Genomic DNA, 18,584 nt, shown 5'->3' on the forward strand with positions numbered 1-18,584 from the left:
CGATGAAAAGCGCAGTCCGATGGACGTAAATATTCGACGTTGATTACCCGAGAATCGCGAACAAAGTGCGTAATCATACGCACGACTCGTCGGCGGGATGAAAAGAGCCGAAACGACGGCGATGACGGCGGCAGCGGTCAGCGCGAGTGTTTAAAATCGCGGTTCATCCAATTTCATCGTCGACTGTTAATGCAGAAATACTGGCGAGGACCCCGGCAAGGGTAGACGACCAGCCGGCCGACCGGGGTTACGATTTGCATGCCCCGTGGACCGTATCAAGACAAAAAGATCGCCGTTGCCTTTAGGCGCAACAGCGGGACCGGCGGCACATTTTCGCCCGCGCATTTTCCGCCTTAATTAACGAGGTTTCTGTAACGAGCGGACCCCGGGCCGTTCGCGCGCTCACGTTCATATATCTATATATATATCGTCGGTCTCTCGGTCGGTCGTGGTCAGTTCAAAGCGGCCGTTATTACGCTGACTCGTCGTGCGTGAGCGACTTCTCAAGCTCGATACCTCCCTTTCTCTCTCTGCAAGCGGAGTAACGCGGTAAAACGGAACAGTCGAGATGTTAATTATGATTACGAACTCGAGATAGGGAACGTACTCGCGAGCGGGCGAGCGAGCGAGTCGGCGCGACCCGACGGACCTAATCGATGGAAATTTTATAGCCCCCGCCACTCGTATCATTAGTATCGATGATGTAGCTAGTCGCGTCTAATAACTAATCGCGCCGGCACCTTACGTAGCGGCCCCGAGTCTCCGCGGCCCGAGCGTCGCCGCGTCGTCGGACGATTACGTCTCGTATTTATGCGCGGCTGTAACACTTGAAACTGAGAGGTTGCAGTATTAATTACAGGGTGAAAAAGAGAAAGAGAATTTACTTAGAATTAATCAATGGAATCCCAATACCTTAAAATTTGAAGATTGGCAATTTAATTTCTGCTAATTTCTCTCTATTCCTCTTCGTTGATACTTCTGTTTTTCTTCTTTTTTTTTGCGGATCGTTAGGACATAGAAAATTTGTTGCAAGGAGGAGAGACGTAATTTCACCCTTCTCGGGATCTATGGGGACTCTCCGGTGAGAGGCGAGCCTAAGGCGTTTTGTCTCTGCACGAGGAAGCCCATCGGCATATGCAGCTCGCGTGCATCGGCGCGACCATAGGATCCGAGTAACAGGTGCAGATGCGGCGGAGGAAGCCCGATCGTTAGCCCGACAGCCCGCGGTGCATGTGTGCCTATTATGATTTCTTTCGTAATTAGTCTCTCTCTTTCTTTCTCCCGTTTCCTTCGCATCCCGCATTCGTACGTGTATTCGGGCGTACCTAACATTTGTTTCGTTGCATGTTTCGTTGCGGCTCGATCCACGTAACATGTGTTATACCGCATCACCTCGTGTAGCTGCCGATGGCCCTTCGCTAAGTCGAAGGGACAACGACGGCGGTTAACACGATGATTTTACACCGGCTATCATCCGTATATACGAGTTTATATTTCGCTCGGGAATAAAATTTGCATGGGAGAATATTAACTCTTTTGATGCGGAGTAGCGCAATACAAAAATAGTAATTTCTTTTACTTTGCATCGTGACGCGTTGTCCCGAGAAATTCAATGAACGGCGTATTGATTTCTTAGTTATCATTCTAGATAATTATTTTGTTATTACATCTTACAAACTTTGGTACAAAACTCGTAGATCTTTCAGGTTAAAATGCCTCGTATTCCAATCATCTTGCTGCTGCCCTAAATTCGATTTATCCCGGGCTGAGATTTGCATCTTCGATTTAACGAGGCAAGCTTATCTCCTCGCGAAATTCTGACCGATCGATTGTGGATGTATACGAGAGAAACGGGCACTCCGAAATGGACTGGGTGGTCCTTGGCCGTGTCTACCTACGCGTACATATATATACATGCATATATACATATATGTATGTGTACGGCATGATACACGTATATACGTATATATGAAGTCAAATGTACGCGTATAGAGTGGAGAAAGCGTCTTGGCGAGGGATTTTGCAGAGGGTTGGCTGTTTGCGCCTCTCGACAAATAAGGGGAAGTCGTTATCCCGTGGATGGGAGGAGTAATTAACTGCTTCTACCTCCTTTCTGTGTCCGCTCCACCCCCCCCTCCCTTTCTCCCTCAGCATCCTCCCTTTCCAGCTTCGGCTTCTACTCGAAGGAACAGACTTAAGGAGACCCGCTTAGGCTTTCACGGGGTCGTGTCTTCATTATTCACGCTAATCTGCTCTCGCCCTGTGCTGCTGCCACCGCGAACCCTCTTTGGTGCTTCCTCTTTCTCTCTCTCTCTCTCTCTCTCACTCGCCTCTCTCTATTCGTAGTATACTTCGCGGAAATTATATTATTATCGTACGGCACCACCGTGAAGCAAACGATGCGTATAGCATGATGATACAGTGTTCAGTATCTTTAAGAACCAGAAAAACATGGGATTAATTTTTGCATATCGCGCAAATCTTCCATTATTACATTTCCCTAACTTCATTGTCAAATCAAACAAATTTATATTTATTAATTACATATTTAAAAATATACTTTCTTTAGAAAAAAATTTTAAAAAATGATAAATGTCGAAATATAATGCAATATTCGATGTTAAAACAAAAATAAATCAACTTGCTAATTATTCGCTCCCGTCGTAGGCACGCAATAAATCTATCTGGACGTTAATAACCGGTAACAAAACATGTGTAAGTGCAACCAACATCGTCGTGTATATTTTACGTTTTTACAGTGGACCACCATGGTAAAGGCGCCCCGCGATGATCGCCAAATTATGATGAATTGTTTTCTCTATTAACAGCTTGTGCCGACAGAGGCGAGATGCGAGCACCCCGACCGAGATAATCTTTCACCAATTTCGACTTCCTGATTGATCATAGCGGTCCATCGGATGGTTCGCTCGAACGGATCATCCGGAACAAACGAGTTAGATCACCTACCGATACGAAATCCTTCGTTATCGCGGATTTAAAAAGTATATGTCGACACTTCTGAGATAGATATAAAAGAAAAACAGAATAAATGAACAGCAAAATAACAATTATTCACATGATTTATGTTAAGAATAAATTTGAATCACGGAATAAATGAATTCAATTTGATTGACTCATTAATACATAACTATAATTTTACTTCAAGACTAATATGAGTTTAGATTGTTTAGAATGTAAATATACATAATAAACTGTTTTTCTTTTTTTTTCGATTATACTTCTTAAATATAATTAAAGCTTTTCTTTGGTAATTGAGCCTTTCATTATCAATACAGATTATAAACCTAATCATTTCAATCATTATTAAGATTTATTAATTATACTTTGGCTCAAATAATTTGCGTATAAATATCCAATCTATTTTGTTGCTACTACTTTTATGACGATTTTTATTCAACTGATAACTTCGAATAAACTGAACAAAACTATTTTTCATACATTATTCATATATGGTGGATAGGATTATATTAATGTTAAAATTTACATTAAATGCTATATCATTATTGATTGTAAAAATAATTTTATGGAAAATACTATTTGTTAAGTATAGGATGTCTTATGCATTTCCAAATATTCAAATGTATGTTGTAAGTATTGACAGTTGATTACCTTAAAATTAAGTAAGTTATTTAACAACTAGAGATTTATAGTAACTAAAAAGTATAAGGATATAATGCATTTATAAAATGATGTAAATTTATAAATCAAAACTACAAATGTGTAAAAATACTGTACACAATGCATAGCAAAAGTTCTGGAACAAATATTTCAAAAATAAAACATCATCGAGGAAAATGTTTCAGACAAAAGTGCATTTGAGAAGATAAATAAAATTATTTTTTTTAAATTCACTTTTTTAAGATTATATTAAAGTCACCTCCAGTTTTAAAAATAAAATTACATAACTTTTTATTTAATGTGATTTACCTCATTATTTTATATATAACAATATTAAGGTAAAATTGTTGAAAAATAATGACCTTAAAAAATTGAGTTTTTTCAAAAATTAAGTTTATTATTATTTATCTTATTTCAGATCATAAAATTTTTGTTTAAGACATTTTTCCTGATAATTCGTTATTTTATTAATTTATTTACTTATTCCAGAATTTTCGCCACTCTATATTCTTGTTATGCAACACTTTCAGGGAAGCTTTCATCATATATAGACTATATATTTTTTTATACACTCTCTCTCTATTACAGCATCAAACTTCTCATGATATAAATGCACAATTCATGTAAAAACATGTAACAATTCATTCATTTTACTGTGGCATATTCATCAACACATTCAGACCCGGTGGTAAATACGCCACTTGACGAGACTTGGATAGATTGTGTGCAATATCTTCTGCAGCTTCGATTTTTCTGAGTTCAACCAAACCGTCTCCTGCCTCAGCTAGAGATTTTGCTAGTAAACTGGCGGCTTGAGCATCACCCTCAGCACTAATAATAGCCGCCTTCTTTTGCTGTTCAGCCTTTTCTACCAAGAAACGAGCCTTCTCTGCATCCTGTTGAGCTACTTGTTTCAATTCTACTGCCTGGGTAAACTCTTTACCAAATGTTAAATGTGTCTGAAAAAATTTTAAGAGAAATAATGATAATCTATGCATTGACTACAATATATTTTCTTTGTGATATTCTAATGTGTATATTGCTTATTTGCTACAATCACAACATAATTAAAAAATTGTTTACTTGTTTGCAAAAAAAAGATAAAAATGTTGAAAAACTAATGATACTTTTATTTATCTACTATCAATAAATCAAATTGTTATAAAAAATTGTATTTAAATATATTACAAAATTTTAACAACTGATAATATTTAAACTCTATTTACCGATTTATTTTTCAAATTATGTCATTATAGCAGTAAAACAGTAAATGTAATAATAAATGTAATTATACTTACAAGAGAAATATCATCTAAAATAAATCCAAACTGTGCAGCCCTCTCCGTTAAATCTTCGTTGACTTTTTGAGACACAACTTCTCTTTGTGTAATTAATTCACCAGCATCAAATTGCGCAACAACAGCTTTCAACACTTCAGTGGTAATAGAAGGTAGTACTCTTTCATCATAGTCAATACCAAGTATTGTGTATATCTTAGGCAATTTATCGGGTACAGGCCTGAAGAGGATACGAAGAGTGATATTTACATTCTGTAAATCCTTGCTGCCCGTAATAACAGGCACATTTCTGGGACGTGAACGGATATCAAAAATAATTGGTTTTTGCACCCAAGGAATAAAGAAGTGTGTCCCTTCTCCAATCACGGTATCTTTTATACCCGCAAATCTATCAAATATAACTGCTCTGTGACCACCATCAACTAAAAAAATATTAATAGATTAGAACCTGCAATATAACGTGAAGCATTATTCCTTATTCGTATAAACAAATTTAATCACTGTTTCTTCTATTGATGATTTTTCTATTAAAGATTTTAAAAGTCTGTAAAACTTTAGGAATATATGTTCAAATCCGTATAATAAATGTTTGCACTTAATTTTGGAAAAAGATAGAATATAGTATATTTTAATTACTGAAGATTGGGTAAATTTTCATGGATAGAAATTGATTAGATTTGAAATACTCCTGTTTGTACAAAAAGGTTTAATATAAAAAAAACAGTATAGTTGATTTTTAGAGTGAGGAATAATACAGTACCATTGTATAATGCAGAGTTAACAACACCACCTGCCAGTGCCATGCCCAGGCCAATCTGACCCAATCGATTGAAAAACTGTGCTGTCATAATTAAATGTGTATTATCTGCAAAATATAAAATACTATTATGTAATATGTGAGATGATGAAATCTAATATGTTAACGTGGTTCAGTCTCAATATCATGATACTGTTCTAACCTAAAAATTTGAAAAAAATATATTTAGAACACGCATATCTATAGTAAAAAGAAAACAAAAAAAATAGATGTATTTTTCAATTGTGACGATACTTGCATATATATTTGTATATATATTGTCACATATTTCCAAAATGAAGCGGCAATGAGTATTCCGACCGGTGAAATTTAACCCTTTTTTTCATTGATCTAACATTAATGTCTACCTTCTTATATCATACGAACATATAATCAAATTGAAATTGAAACTAATCGCTAGTGTTTATAGTAAAACAATTGATTCTTACGTAATAAATCGTGACTTTAGGGTTGGAATATATTCAGTCCTCTTCTAGCGTGGAGTCGATAACAAGAAAATGGCAGAAAATGGAGTCCATGGTCCATGATAATCGGTACACTATACAAGCGCCACGTCTTTTGATAATGGCAGTCTATCGTAACTTTACGCGGCAATTTTAAATACTAATTACACAAACTACAAAAATGCAAAAATAATTTATAATATAAATAATTGCATTATATAACAATAAACATGCGTCTTACATTTTTTTACAATTCTTAATTGTAGTCTGGCAAATTATATACACAATCAAATTATAAAACTCTTGTAAACTTCAATTAATGTTATTTCGTTGTTAATTTTAATTATGTATTACTTGATAAAATGTTTTTTTATTGTTGTTTCGGTCTTACGAGCAAGATTTTCGCTCAAAACGTGAGAATATAATATTATTAATGTAAAAAAAAAAACGCCCCCGGGTGGGCTCGAACCACCAACCTTTCGGTTAACAGCCGAACGCGCTAGCCGATTGCGCCACGGAGGCAATTCCACGAAGCTTTCTATCGCTTAGTATATAGCAAGTGAGTAAAAAAACATTATTTGCTTCTATAAAACATATAGTTTTATTGACATTATTAGCACTAATAATTTATTTAAATGTCTGCTGTTAAATATTAAAGTTTTTTAAGTATATGTTGATGAGCAAAAGTTTTTAACAGAAGCATGTTTTAAATTATGTATTAACAGTTTCTCAAAAATAAATTTAAAACATGCGTCTGTTATTATAATAACAATATTTTCCTATCACTAACATTTTTAATGTTAATAATAATCCGAACTGAACGTATATTGTTCAAGCATCGATATTAAACTAATATTAATCAAGATTTTGTATGTAATTCTTTTATAGATTTGGAATTAAATTTTGTCCAGAATTAAAGTACACGTAATAATAATATTTATGAATTGGACTTTATACCGTAGTATAAAGATGAATTTGTTTAAACTGCTTTTTTATTTGAATTTGCAGTTACAAAAAGTTAAAAAAGATAATCTTTTTATTTTCTAGGTTTTTAATTTTAGTTTGAATTGCATGATATTATTCGTATATACCTATTATTCCTAGAGAAATACGGTTTTATTATGTACCTACATATAATATGTACATATATCGTAGATTTTGTACATTAAGCAAATATTGTAATCAAATGACAGCTCTATGTGCCAAAAATAAAATTCTTTTCGTTTTTGATATAAATTTAATCGTTTTCTTCATAATTTTGTACATATTGTAATTTTGTAAAAGACTTTTGCGATTCTATAAATCCAATTAAAAAAAATTAGTTAATTAAAAATGACAATTTAATAAATACAATAATCAAGTGACGCGGTAGCGGCGCGACGCCAAGTACATAAAGAATCTTGCTGCATGACGCAAATGACGCAAACTTCACTGCGCAAATGTCACGCTGCTACTAAGCTTTATCTGGAATTTAGTTGTCAAATTCACTTTCAGTTAAAATATCTCAGAAACTAAAATCATAATCAAAAATCTAATAGCAATTTTGTTATACTAGAACACAACATTGCGCGCGCTTCGCGCGCGCCACTTAGCATTTTTATATTGAACATTGCACTTTTTTTCTTCTGTAATATTACTCTCATACACTTTATCATATTTAATGCCCTTCTCTATCTCACGCTCCTTCTCCCTCTTTCTAAATTACTAATTATATTATTAATGATATTAATTATATTATTTTCATATTGTTCAATATTACTCTTACACTTTACTTTTTTATTTAATCCTCTTCTTTATCTCTCACGCTCTCCCACTCTCCCCCCTCCCCCACCTCTCTCTCTCTAAACACAAATTAGTAATTATATTATATTTTCATGTTTCTTAATATCACTTTTACATACTTTATCTCCATACTTAATTCCCTTTAAATAAATTAAAAATTATAATATATTATATGTAATGTTACCTGTTAATTTTTAATCAATTTTCAAAACTTTCACTTTCTGGCTTTCTTGTTTAATCTCTCTCAATAACAATTTCCTTTTATCTAATCTATTTCCTTTTCTAATCTCTTTCGACGAAACTCACTGTCTCTCTCTGACCATTTCAACAACTTCTAATAATAAGCATTCAACAACTTTAAAATTAAATTTTTTTTAATCTTATGCCTTAATAATACATCATTAAAATTAAATTTTTTAATAAATTAAAATTTATAATATTACATGTATTATTACCTGATAATTTTCAATCAAATTTCAACACTTTTACTTTCTGGATTTCCTTTTAAACTCTCTGGATTTCAATTCTTTCTCTCTAATCTTATTCCTTTTCTTCTATTAAAATACACAAAATGTCAAAACAATTAAAACGCAGATGATACTTAATGAAAATAATAATTAATAAAAAATAATAATTATTAAGAATGATAATTAATAAAAAATGAGAATTAAGAGTTTAAGATTACTTTTTTTCAAAATATTTAAAACGCAAATGTTACCTTCCCGAAATCTCTCTTTCTCTCTCTCTCCCACTCTCTCTTTCCTTCTCTCTCTCTCTCTCACTCTCTTTCTCTATTTCCTTCTACCTATCACTTAATTCTTGTAATTTTTTTAAACTTTTTATTTTTTATAGATATTAATGTATATATACACTGGCGCAAAATAAAACGAGCCAAAAATTTTGACCGAATTTTAGGCAATCTTCAAAGTGATGCAACTTTGCGAAATATCATCTAAATTACATGTACTTTTTTTTTAAATTAAAGGGCACAGACTCTACTTTGAGAATCCCTAGGCGAAAGTTTGATTTGTTAAGTGCGAATACAATGCTCTGTGTATTGTAAAAATTCGATATTTTATGCAATTGTCAGCCTTTTGTTGAAATTAGTTTTTACAATTCTCTGTGTATTGTAAAAATTCGATAGTTTCTGCAATTGTCAGCCTATTGCAGAAACTTAGTTTTTACAATGCTCTGTGTATTGTAAAAACTCGATAGTTTCTGCAATTGTCAGCCTATTGCAGAAACTTAGTTTTTACAATGCTGATAGCGAGACAGCCAATCAGCATCTCGGAAAAGCGGCAACAATAAATTCGATTCGATTTAACATCTCCTTTTTTAGATACTAGAACACAACAATGCGCGCGCTTCGCGCGCGCCACTTAGCATTTTTATACTGAACATAGCACTTTTTTTTCTTCTGTAATATTACTCTCACACACTTTATCATATTTAATGCCCTTCTCTATCTCACGCTCCTTCTCCCCCTCTCTAAATTACTAATTATATTATTAATGATATTAATTATATTATTTTCATATTGTTCAATATTACTCTTACATTTTACTTTCTTATTTAATCCTCGTCTTTATCTCTCACGCTCACCCACTCTCCACCCTCCGCCCCTCTCTCTCTCTCTAAACACAAATTAGTAATTATATTATATTTTCATGTTTCTTAATATCACTCTTACATACTTTCACTCCATACTTAATCCCCTTTAAATAAATTAAAAATTATAATATATTATATGTAATGTTACCTGTTAATTTTCAATCAATTTTCAAAACTTTCACTTTCTGGCGAACTCTTTAGAAAATTATTGTACGCGTCCGAAACTATATGAAAACTGCGTTAAAATAAATAAATGTCGATATTCAATAAGCACTTCAGGTCCAGCTTTCAAAATTCAAGTTTTTCGGGTAAAATAATTGTTTAAAAAATGTTTTAATTAATTATATTACCGGAACTTCTTAGAAACTTATTGTACGCGTCCGAAACTATATGAGAATTGCGTTGAAATAAATAGAACTGTCGATATTTAAACAACATCTCACCTTTAGCCCCCAAAATTCAAGTTTATCGGGCAAAATAATATTTTAAAAAATGTTTTAATTAATTATATCACCGTAACTATTTAGAAAATTACTGTTCGCGTCCAGAACTATATGAAAACTGCGTTAAAATAAATAAATCTGTCGATATTTGATTAACACTTCACGTCTAGCCTCCAAAATTCGAGTTTTCCGGGCAAAATAATTGTTTAAAAAATGTTTTAATTAATTATATCACCTGAACTTTATAGAAACATATTGTACGCGTCCCGAACTATATGAGAATTAGGTTCAAATAAATAGATCTGTCGATATTCGAATAGCACTTTACGTCCAGCCTTAAAAATTCATGTTTTTTGGGCAAAATAATTGTTTAAAAAATGTTTTAATTAATTATATCACCTGAACTTTATAGAAACATATTGTACGCGTCCCGAACTATATGAGAATTACGTTAATATAAATAGATCTGTCGATATTCGATTAGCACTTGACGTGTAGCCTCAGAAATTCAAGTTTTTCGGGCAAAATAATTGTTTAAAAAATGTTTTAGTTAATTATATCACCTGAACTTTATAGAAACATATTGTACGCGTCCCTAACTATATGAGAATTACGTTATAATAAATAGATCTGTCGATATTCGATTAGCACTTGACGAGTAGCCTTAGAAATTCAAGTTTTTCGGGAAAAACAATTGTTTAAAAAATGTTCTAATTAATTATATCACCTGAACTTTATAGAAACATATTGTACGCGTCCCTAACTATATGAGAATTACGTTATAATAAATAGATCTGTCGATATTCGATTAGCACTTGACGAGTAGCCTTAGAAATTCAAGTTTTTCGGGAAAAATAATTGTTTAAAAAATGTTCTAATTAATTATATCACCTGAACTTTATAGAAACATATTGTACGCGTCCCTAACTATATGAGAATTACGTTATAATAAATAGATCTGTCGATATTCGATTAGCACTTGACGAGTAGCCTTAGAAATTCAAGTTTTTCGGGAAAAATAATTGTTTAAAAAATGTTCTAATTAATTATATCACCTGAACTTTATAGAAACATATTGTACGCGTCCCGAACTATATGAGAATTACGTTAATATAAATAGATCTGTCGATATTCGATTAGCACTTGACGTGTAGCCTCAGAAATTCAAGTTTTTCGGGCAAAATAATTGTTTAAAAAATGTTTTAGTTAATTATATTACCTGAACTTTATAGAAACATATTGTACGCGTCCCTAACTATATGAGAATTACGTTATAATAAATAGATCTGTCGATATTCGATTAGCACTTGACAAGTAGCCTTAGAAATTCAAGTTTTTCGGGAAAAATAATTGTTTAAAAAATGTTCTAATTAATTATATCACCTGAACTTTATAGAAACATATTGTACGCGTCCCGAACTATATGAGAATTACGTTCAAATAAATAAATCTGTCGATATTCGAATAGCACTTTACGTCCAGCCTTAAAAATTCATGTTTTTTGGGCAAAATAATTGTTTAAAAAATGTTTTAATTAATTATATCACCTGAACTTTATAGAAACATATTGTACGCGTCCCGAACTATATGAGAATTACGTTAATATAAATAGATCTGTCGATATTCGATTAGCACTTGACGTGTAGCCTCAGAAATTCAAGTTTTTCGGGCAAAATAATTGTTTAAAAAATGTTTTAGTTAATTATATCACCTGAACTTTATAGAAACATATTGTACGCGTCCCTAACTATATGAGAATTACGTTATAATAAATTGATCTGTCGATATTCGATTAGCACTTGACAAGTAGCCTTAGAAATTCAAGTTTTTCGGGAAAAATAATTGTTTAAAAAATGTTCTAATTAATTATATCACCTGAACTTTATAGAAACATATTGTACGCGTCCCTAACTATATGAGAATTACGTTATAATAAATAGATCTGTCGATATTCGATTAGCACTTGACGAGTAGCCTTAGAAATTCAAGTTTTTCGGGAAAAATAATTGTTTAAAAAATGTTCTAATTAATTATATCACCTGAACTTTATAGAAACATATTGTACGCGTCCCGAACTATATGAGAATTACGTTAAAATAAATAGATCTGTCGATATTCGATTAGCACTTGACGTGTAGCCTTAGAAATTCAAGTTTTTTGGGCAAAATAATTGTTTAAAAAATGTTCTAATTAATTATATCATCTGAACTTTATAGAAACATATTGTACGCGTCCCGAACTATATGAGAATTACGTTAAAATAAATAGATCTGTCGATATTCGATTAGCACTTGACGAGTAGCCTTAGAAATTCAAGTTTTTCGGGAAAAATAATTGTTTAAAAAATGTTCTAATTAATTATATCACCTGAACTTTATAGAAACATATTGTACGCGTCCCTAACTATATGAGAATTACGTTATAATAAATAGATCTGTCGATATTCGATTAGCACTTGACGAGTAGCCTTAGAAATTCAAGTTTTTCGGGAAAAATAATTGTTTAAAAAATGTTCTAATTAATTATATCACCTGAACTTTATAGAAACATATTGTACGCGTCCCGAACTATATGAGAATTACGTTAATATAAATAGATCTGTCGATATTCGATTAGCACTTGACGTGTAGCCTCAGAAATTCAAGTTTTTCGGGCAAAATAATTGTTTAAAAAATGTTTTAGTTAATTATATCACCTGAACTTTATAGAAACATATTGTACGCGTCCCTAACTATATGAGAATTACGTTATAATAAATAGATCTGTCGATATTCGATTAGCACTTGACGAGTAGCCTTAGAAATTCAAGTTTTTCGGGAAAAATAATTGTTTAAAAAATGTTCTAATTAATTATATCACCTGAACTTTATAGAAACATATTGTACGCGTCCCTAACTATATGAGAATTACGTTATAATAAATAGATCTGTCGATATTCGATTAGCACTTGACGAGTAGCCTTAGAAATTCAAGTTTTTCGGGAAAAATAATTGTTTAAAAAATGTTCTAATTAATTATATCACCTGAACTTTATAGAAACATATTGTACGCGTCCCGAACTATATGAGAATTACGTTAAAATAAATAGATCTGTCGATATTCGATTAGCACTTGACGTGTAGCCTTAGAAATTCAAGTTTTTTGGGCAAAATAATTGTTTAAAAAATGTTCTAATTAATTATATCATCTGAACTTTATAGAAACATATTGTACGCGTCCCGAACTATATGAGAATTACGTTAAAATAAATAGATCTGTCGATATTCGATTAGCACTTGACGTGTAGCCTTAGAAATTCAAGTTTTTTGGGCAAAATAATTGTTTAAAAAATGTTCTAATTAATTATATCATCTGAACTTTATAGAAACATATTGTACGCGTCCCGAACTATATGAGAATTACGTTAAAATAAATAGATCTGTCGATATTCGATTAGCACTTGACGGGTAGCCTTAGAAATTCAAGTTTTTCGGGAAAAATAATTGTTTAAAAAATGTTCTAATTAATTATATCACCTGAATTTTATAGAAACATATTGTACGCGTCCCTAACTATATGAGAATTACGTTATAATAAATAAATCTGTCGATATTCGATTAGCACTTGACGAGTAGCCTTAGAAATTCAAGTTTTTCGGGAAAAATAATTGTTTAAAAAATGTTCTAATTAATTATATCACCTGAACTTTATAGAAACATATTGTACGCGTCCCGAACTATATGAGAATTACGTTAAAATAAATAGATCTGTCGATATTCGATTAGCACTTGACGTGTAGCCTTAGAAATTCAAGTTTTTTGGGCAAAATAATTGTTTAAAAAATGTTCTAATTAATTATATCATCTGAACTTTATAGAAACATATTGTACGCGTCCCGAACTATATGAGAATTACGTTATAATAAATAGATCTGTCGATATTCGATTAGCACTTGACGAGTAGCCTTAGAAATTCAAGTCTTTCGGGAAAAATAATTGTTTAAAAAATGTTTTAATTAATTATATCACCTGAACTTTATAGAAACATATTGTACGCGTCCCGAACTATATGAGAATTACGTTAATATAAATAGATCTGTTGATATTCGATTAGCACTTGACGTGTAGCCTCAGAAATTCAAGTTTTTCGGGCAAAATAATTGTTTAAAAAATGTTTTAGTTAATTATATCACCTGAACTTTATAGAAACATATTGTACGCGTCCCTATCTATATGGGAATTACGTTATAATAAATAGATCTGTCGATATTCGATTAGCACTTGACGAGTAGCCTTAGAAATTCAAGTTTTTCGGGAAAAATAATTGTTTAAAAAATGTTCTAATTAATTATATCACCTGAACTTTATAGAAACATATTGTACGCGTCCCTAACTATATGAGAATTACGTTATAATAAATAGATCTGTCGATATTCGATTAGCACTTGACGAGTAGCCTTAGAAGTTCAAGTTTTTCGGGAAAAATAATTGTTTAAAAAATGTTCTAATTAATTATATCACCTGAACTTTATAGAAACATATTGTACGCGTCCCGAACTATATGAGAATTACGTTAAAATAAATAGATCTGTCGGTATTCGATTAGCACTTGATGTGTAGCCTTAAAAGTTCAAGTTTTTTGGGCAAAATAATTGTTTAAAAAACGTTTTAATTATTTATAACACCTAAACTTTATAGAAACATATTGTACGCGTCCCGAAATATATGAGAATTACGTTAAAATAAATAGATCTGTCGATATTCGACCAGCATCTTACGTCTAGCCCTCAAAATTCAATTTTTTGGGGCAAAATAATTGTTTAAAAAATGTTTTAGTTATGTATATTACCGAAACTCTTTAGAAAATTATTGTTCTTTTACGTATCTATATGGGAACTTCGTTAAGAGAAATAAAACTGTCAATATTCAACCAGTATATCATGTATAGTCCTATAAATATAAGTTTTCCATCTAGATAGTTGTTGAAAAATACTTTTAAAATTTTTAAATTAATTAACTTTGTCTATCTGAGATGCCAGTTACACCAAATTCACGTGCGCAGACGTACACGCATATATACGTATGTTTTGTAACAAAAAATTATTTTTTCATTAATTTAATCATCTGAACTATTGTTAGGACGTCTCTAAACGATAGAACTCTTAGATTTAGTCTTCTCTATGGTCGTATATTCAAAATACGGTGTGATGCTATTATGTGATTTTGGAAGTTAGCATCTCATTTATAAAAATTTAATTAAAATAGATAATTCATCGGAACTATTAGCATCTCATTTATAAAAATTTAATTAAAATAGATAATTCAACGGAACTATTGTTGAAACCTATCAAGAACTGTAGAACTATGCTGGATGCAAGTAATTCTGCAGTATTTTTATGAGATGCTAAACTTTGAGATGCTAATTTCACACACGTTTAATCGGCATCGCGGAAAAGCGACAACAATACTTCGAGAGATGCGAGTATCGATGCCATGCCCTTTTTTAGAAAGGATAGAAGGATCCTTTTTTAGATAGGATACTATTGATGTGAGCTGTCGATTGCGACCACTCCGATTAAAATTGGTACACTCATTTTTGAGATCTCGTAATCTCTTGCGCGAAATAGCTCATTTGAGTTATGTTCTACAGATTCACATGTATGTACACACACACGCAAAGCCAGTTTGTCCATAAAGGGGCTTCACAATGTGCCCACATATAATTTTATAAAACTAAAATAAAATTATTTTGTAATGTAAGTGGTGAATATTGTACGCGAATATGGTACGCGAAAAAAATATAATAAACTTAATAATTCTGAAATTTCGAGATCTCTTGTGCGAAAAAGTTCATCACTTACATATTTCCCATAGATTCACATATACATGCACACATACACGCAAAAAGCCGGTTTGTCCTTCAAGGGGCTTCACAATATGCCTACATACAATTTTATAAAACCAAAATATTAATAAAATTATTTTGTAATGTAAATGGTAAATGTTGGTACGTGAAAAAAATCTAATAAGTTAATAAAAATGAAATAAATATATAACATAAACAAATACATGATATATATGTAAAAATGTCAAAAATATTAATACTAAAATATTAATAAAAAATTAATAAAATTACAAGTTTCTAAATATTCAAGCTATAATTACAATTATAGATGTATAATATGTAGTATGTATAATAAAGAGAATAAAACGATGATAAAAGAGAAACGAGAAAAAGAAAGAGGAAAAGAGAGTGCGAGAAAATGAAAGAAAGGAAAAAGGGGCAAAGTAAATAATTTTATAATTTCAATTTAACTTTATCTCTTAATGCAAATAAATATCAAATTATTAGTGCAATCTTTTATCACAATGAAAATATAATCGATGTACATTATACAAACATGAAATGTACTAAAAGCGCAAAATGGGTGTTAATAAATGATTTAACTATAAAGAAATGCAATTGGCCTCAAAATGCTAAAAATGCATTCATATTTTTTACAAAATAAATAAAATAAAATAAATTATGGAAAATATATACATATATACATACATACATATCAAATTAACACATTTAAAAGTATGTATATTGAAACTTAATGTAATTAAAACAAGAAGTTATTCTTTAATTTTTACAAAATAGAGTGAAATCCCATAAAAAAGCCTTAGAAAGGTAAAAAAGATACGCCAAGTACATAAACGCGTGCTTTACAAAATAAATTTGAGATCAATACAGTTAGCCAAGTATATTTAAAAACAGACTTAAAGAAGTTTAATAAACATCTATTAAAAAATTGCTTAAACGGGCTTGATGATTAAATAATTAAATGATTAAAATCAACCAACGGGATTATGGTGAAGCAAAAACTTAGCTTGCCCGGCTCGTATTTTTTCTGAATTTCCGAGGCTCTATTATATAGTGCGTGATTTTTCCAAGTAATGTTGATATTATGTTTTACATAGGTCGATGAAATACTGTTTGCGATTTATAACAATAAAGTAGTATTGCGATGTGCAACGTTATCGCAAATTCTTAATACCGAAATTTTCTGGCATTGGCCTAAGTTTAGTTTTCACGTGAAACACATGTCGCAGAGCGACAACTAATTGTCGCAAAGTAATGTAATTAACGTCTGTTATCGCCAACAATCACGGTTTTTTATGTTATGGATGATAACATATCACATGTATTACGTGCGATGTGATATGCGTAGATTACGAAATGCTGCAGACGTCAGTAGATTAATTACACATATAAGTGTCGATATACAAATTATTACAGATGTAAAACTTTACAAATTGTCGGCTATAGTATTTGTATTAGTTTTATTAAGTGCCATATACAATTAGATTATAATAATTTAGTTAAAATAAAATTTTAACTAATTTCCGTGTAATTGCTATGTTATTATGTTACAATTATCTATTTCTAAATTATTTCTAAATTATTACGTGGAAATATTATAATTTAAAGTATTACATGTTAGGCATGGCAAAAATTTTCAATAATCAAATGGCTTTCAAAATAATTATAAAATATTTATATGTTAAATTCAAATTTTTTTCTAATTTTTGACAACCATTATTTAGAAATTATATTTTGACAAAACTATTACAAAACTTGATGAATTATTTTAGTGTAATCAGTGCAAAATCTTTGTTAATTTATAATGCTATTACACGTTATGCGTTTATCCGGATAAATATTTATAAATCAAAGGAATAAATAAATTAATACAGATAAACGTGGAAAATAAAAGTTTATTGTGTTATTTCTCTTTTTGTTTCTATTCTATCGTCATGCTGTATTTTGTTAGTGAACAAAATTGTGCTCTATACTTATGTTAATTATTTAAACTTGGTACTCAAAGTTAATTTTAATTAGACAAGAAAAAAATGAGTTTCAAGTTAGATTATGTAATTAAAGATTGACATCGGTATAAACTTTAGGAAGTTTCTCTTTATGCGTGCCGTCCATGTGTCCGCACATACCGGTCACGTGACCTTGCAGATTACTATCCAGCATTACGGTCATGGTGCTAGGAGTCCACATTATTACAATCGGTACACGTTGAGATTGGACCACAAGATGTTTGTAATTCTCGGTGAGTCTGCAAATGAAAATTGTATTTTAATACGATTAATATCTTTTAAATTTTCTGCCGATTTCGGTCGTTTTAAATTTTCGGTCGATTTATCGTCGCTTACTTGAACGCGTAAGACTGTGGCTCGTCTTTCGGCACTATGACTCCCTTTTCATATTGATCGATTGTCTGGCCATCAATAGTAACGAGGGCACTGAGCTCGTTCGGTACGATCTCCATTTCGTGATCGGCGACGTACATCTTTACGGCTAATTTAGTATTTTGCACGGACTTCACGAAAATGGCGTACGTGCTGTCGATATGATCGCCAGATACAAGAGTCCATTTATCGAACATTACGAATGGAAGTACGCCCTCATCCAAGGTGACCAAGACTTGTGGGTAGATGGTACAGATCTCTGCGAGAGAAAAGTTTAATAAAATTACAAATAAGTTACAAATAAGAAGTTACGTCATTTCGAACACTGA

The 18,584-nt window shown here is 31.4% G+C and overlaps 1 protein-coding gene and 1 non-coding gene across 2 annotated transcripts; both read right to left on the minus strand.

The window, feature by feature from the left end:
- Positions 1 to 4,150: 4,150 nt before the first annotated feature.
- Positions 4,151 to 6,314, minus strand: LOC105840234 (protein l(2)37Cc). Its single transcript, XM_012687116.3, has 4 exons — positions 6,183 to 6,314; positions 5,698 to 5,802; positions 4,938 to 5,359; positions 4,151 to 4,598 (listed from the first exon to the last, which is right to left on the minus strand). Exons 2-4 carry the CDS (start codon positions 5,783 to 5,785, stop codon positions 4,290 to 4,292), a joined length of 819 nt encoding a protein of 272 aa, XP_012542570.1. The 5' UTR covers positions 5,786 to 5,802; positions 6,183 to 6,314; the 3' UTR covers positions 4,151 to 4,289.
- A 331-nt stretch (positions 6,315 to 6,645) lies between these two features.
- On the minus strand, positions 6,646 to 6,719 carry Trnan-guu. The gene has a single exon. It is a non-coding gene; the product is annotated as a tRNA-Asn (tRNA).
- Between the last annotated feature and the right edge of the window lie 11,865 nt (positions 6,720 to 18,584).

Source organism: Monomorium pharaonis, chromosome 2 (assembly GCF_013373865.1).
Source record: "Monomorium pharaonis isolate MP-MQ-018 chromosome 2, ASM1337386v2, whole genome shotgun sequence".
Lineage (NCBI taxonomy): Eukaryota > Metazoa > Arthropoda > Insecta > Hymenoptera > Formicidae > Monomorium > Monomorium pharaonis.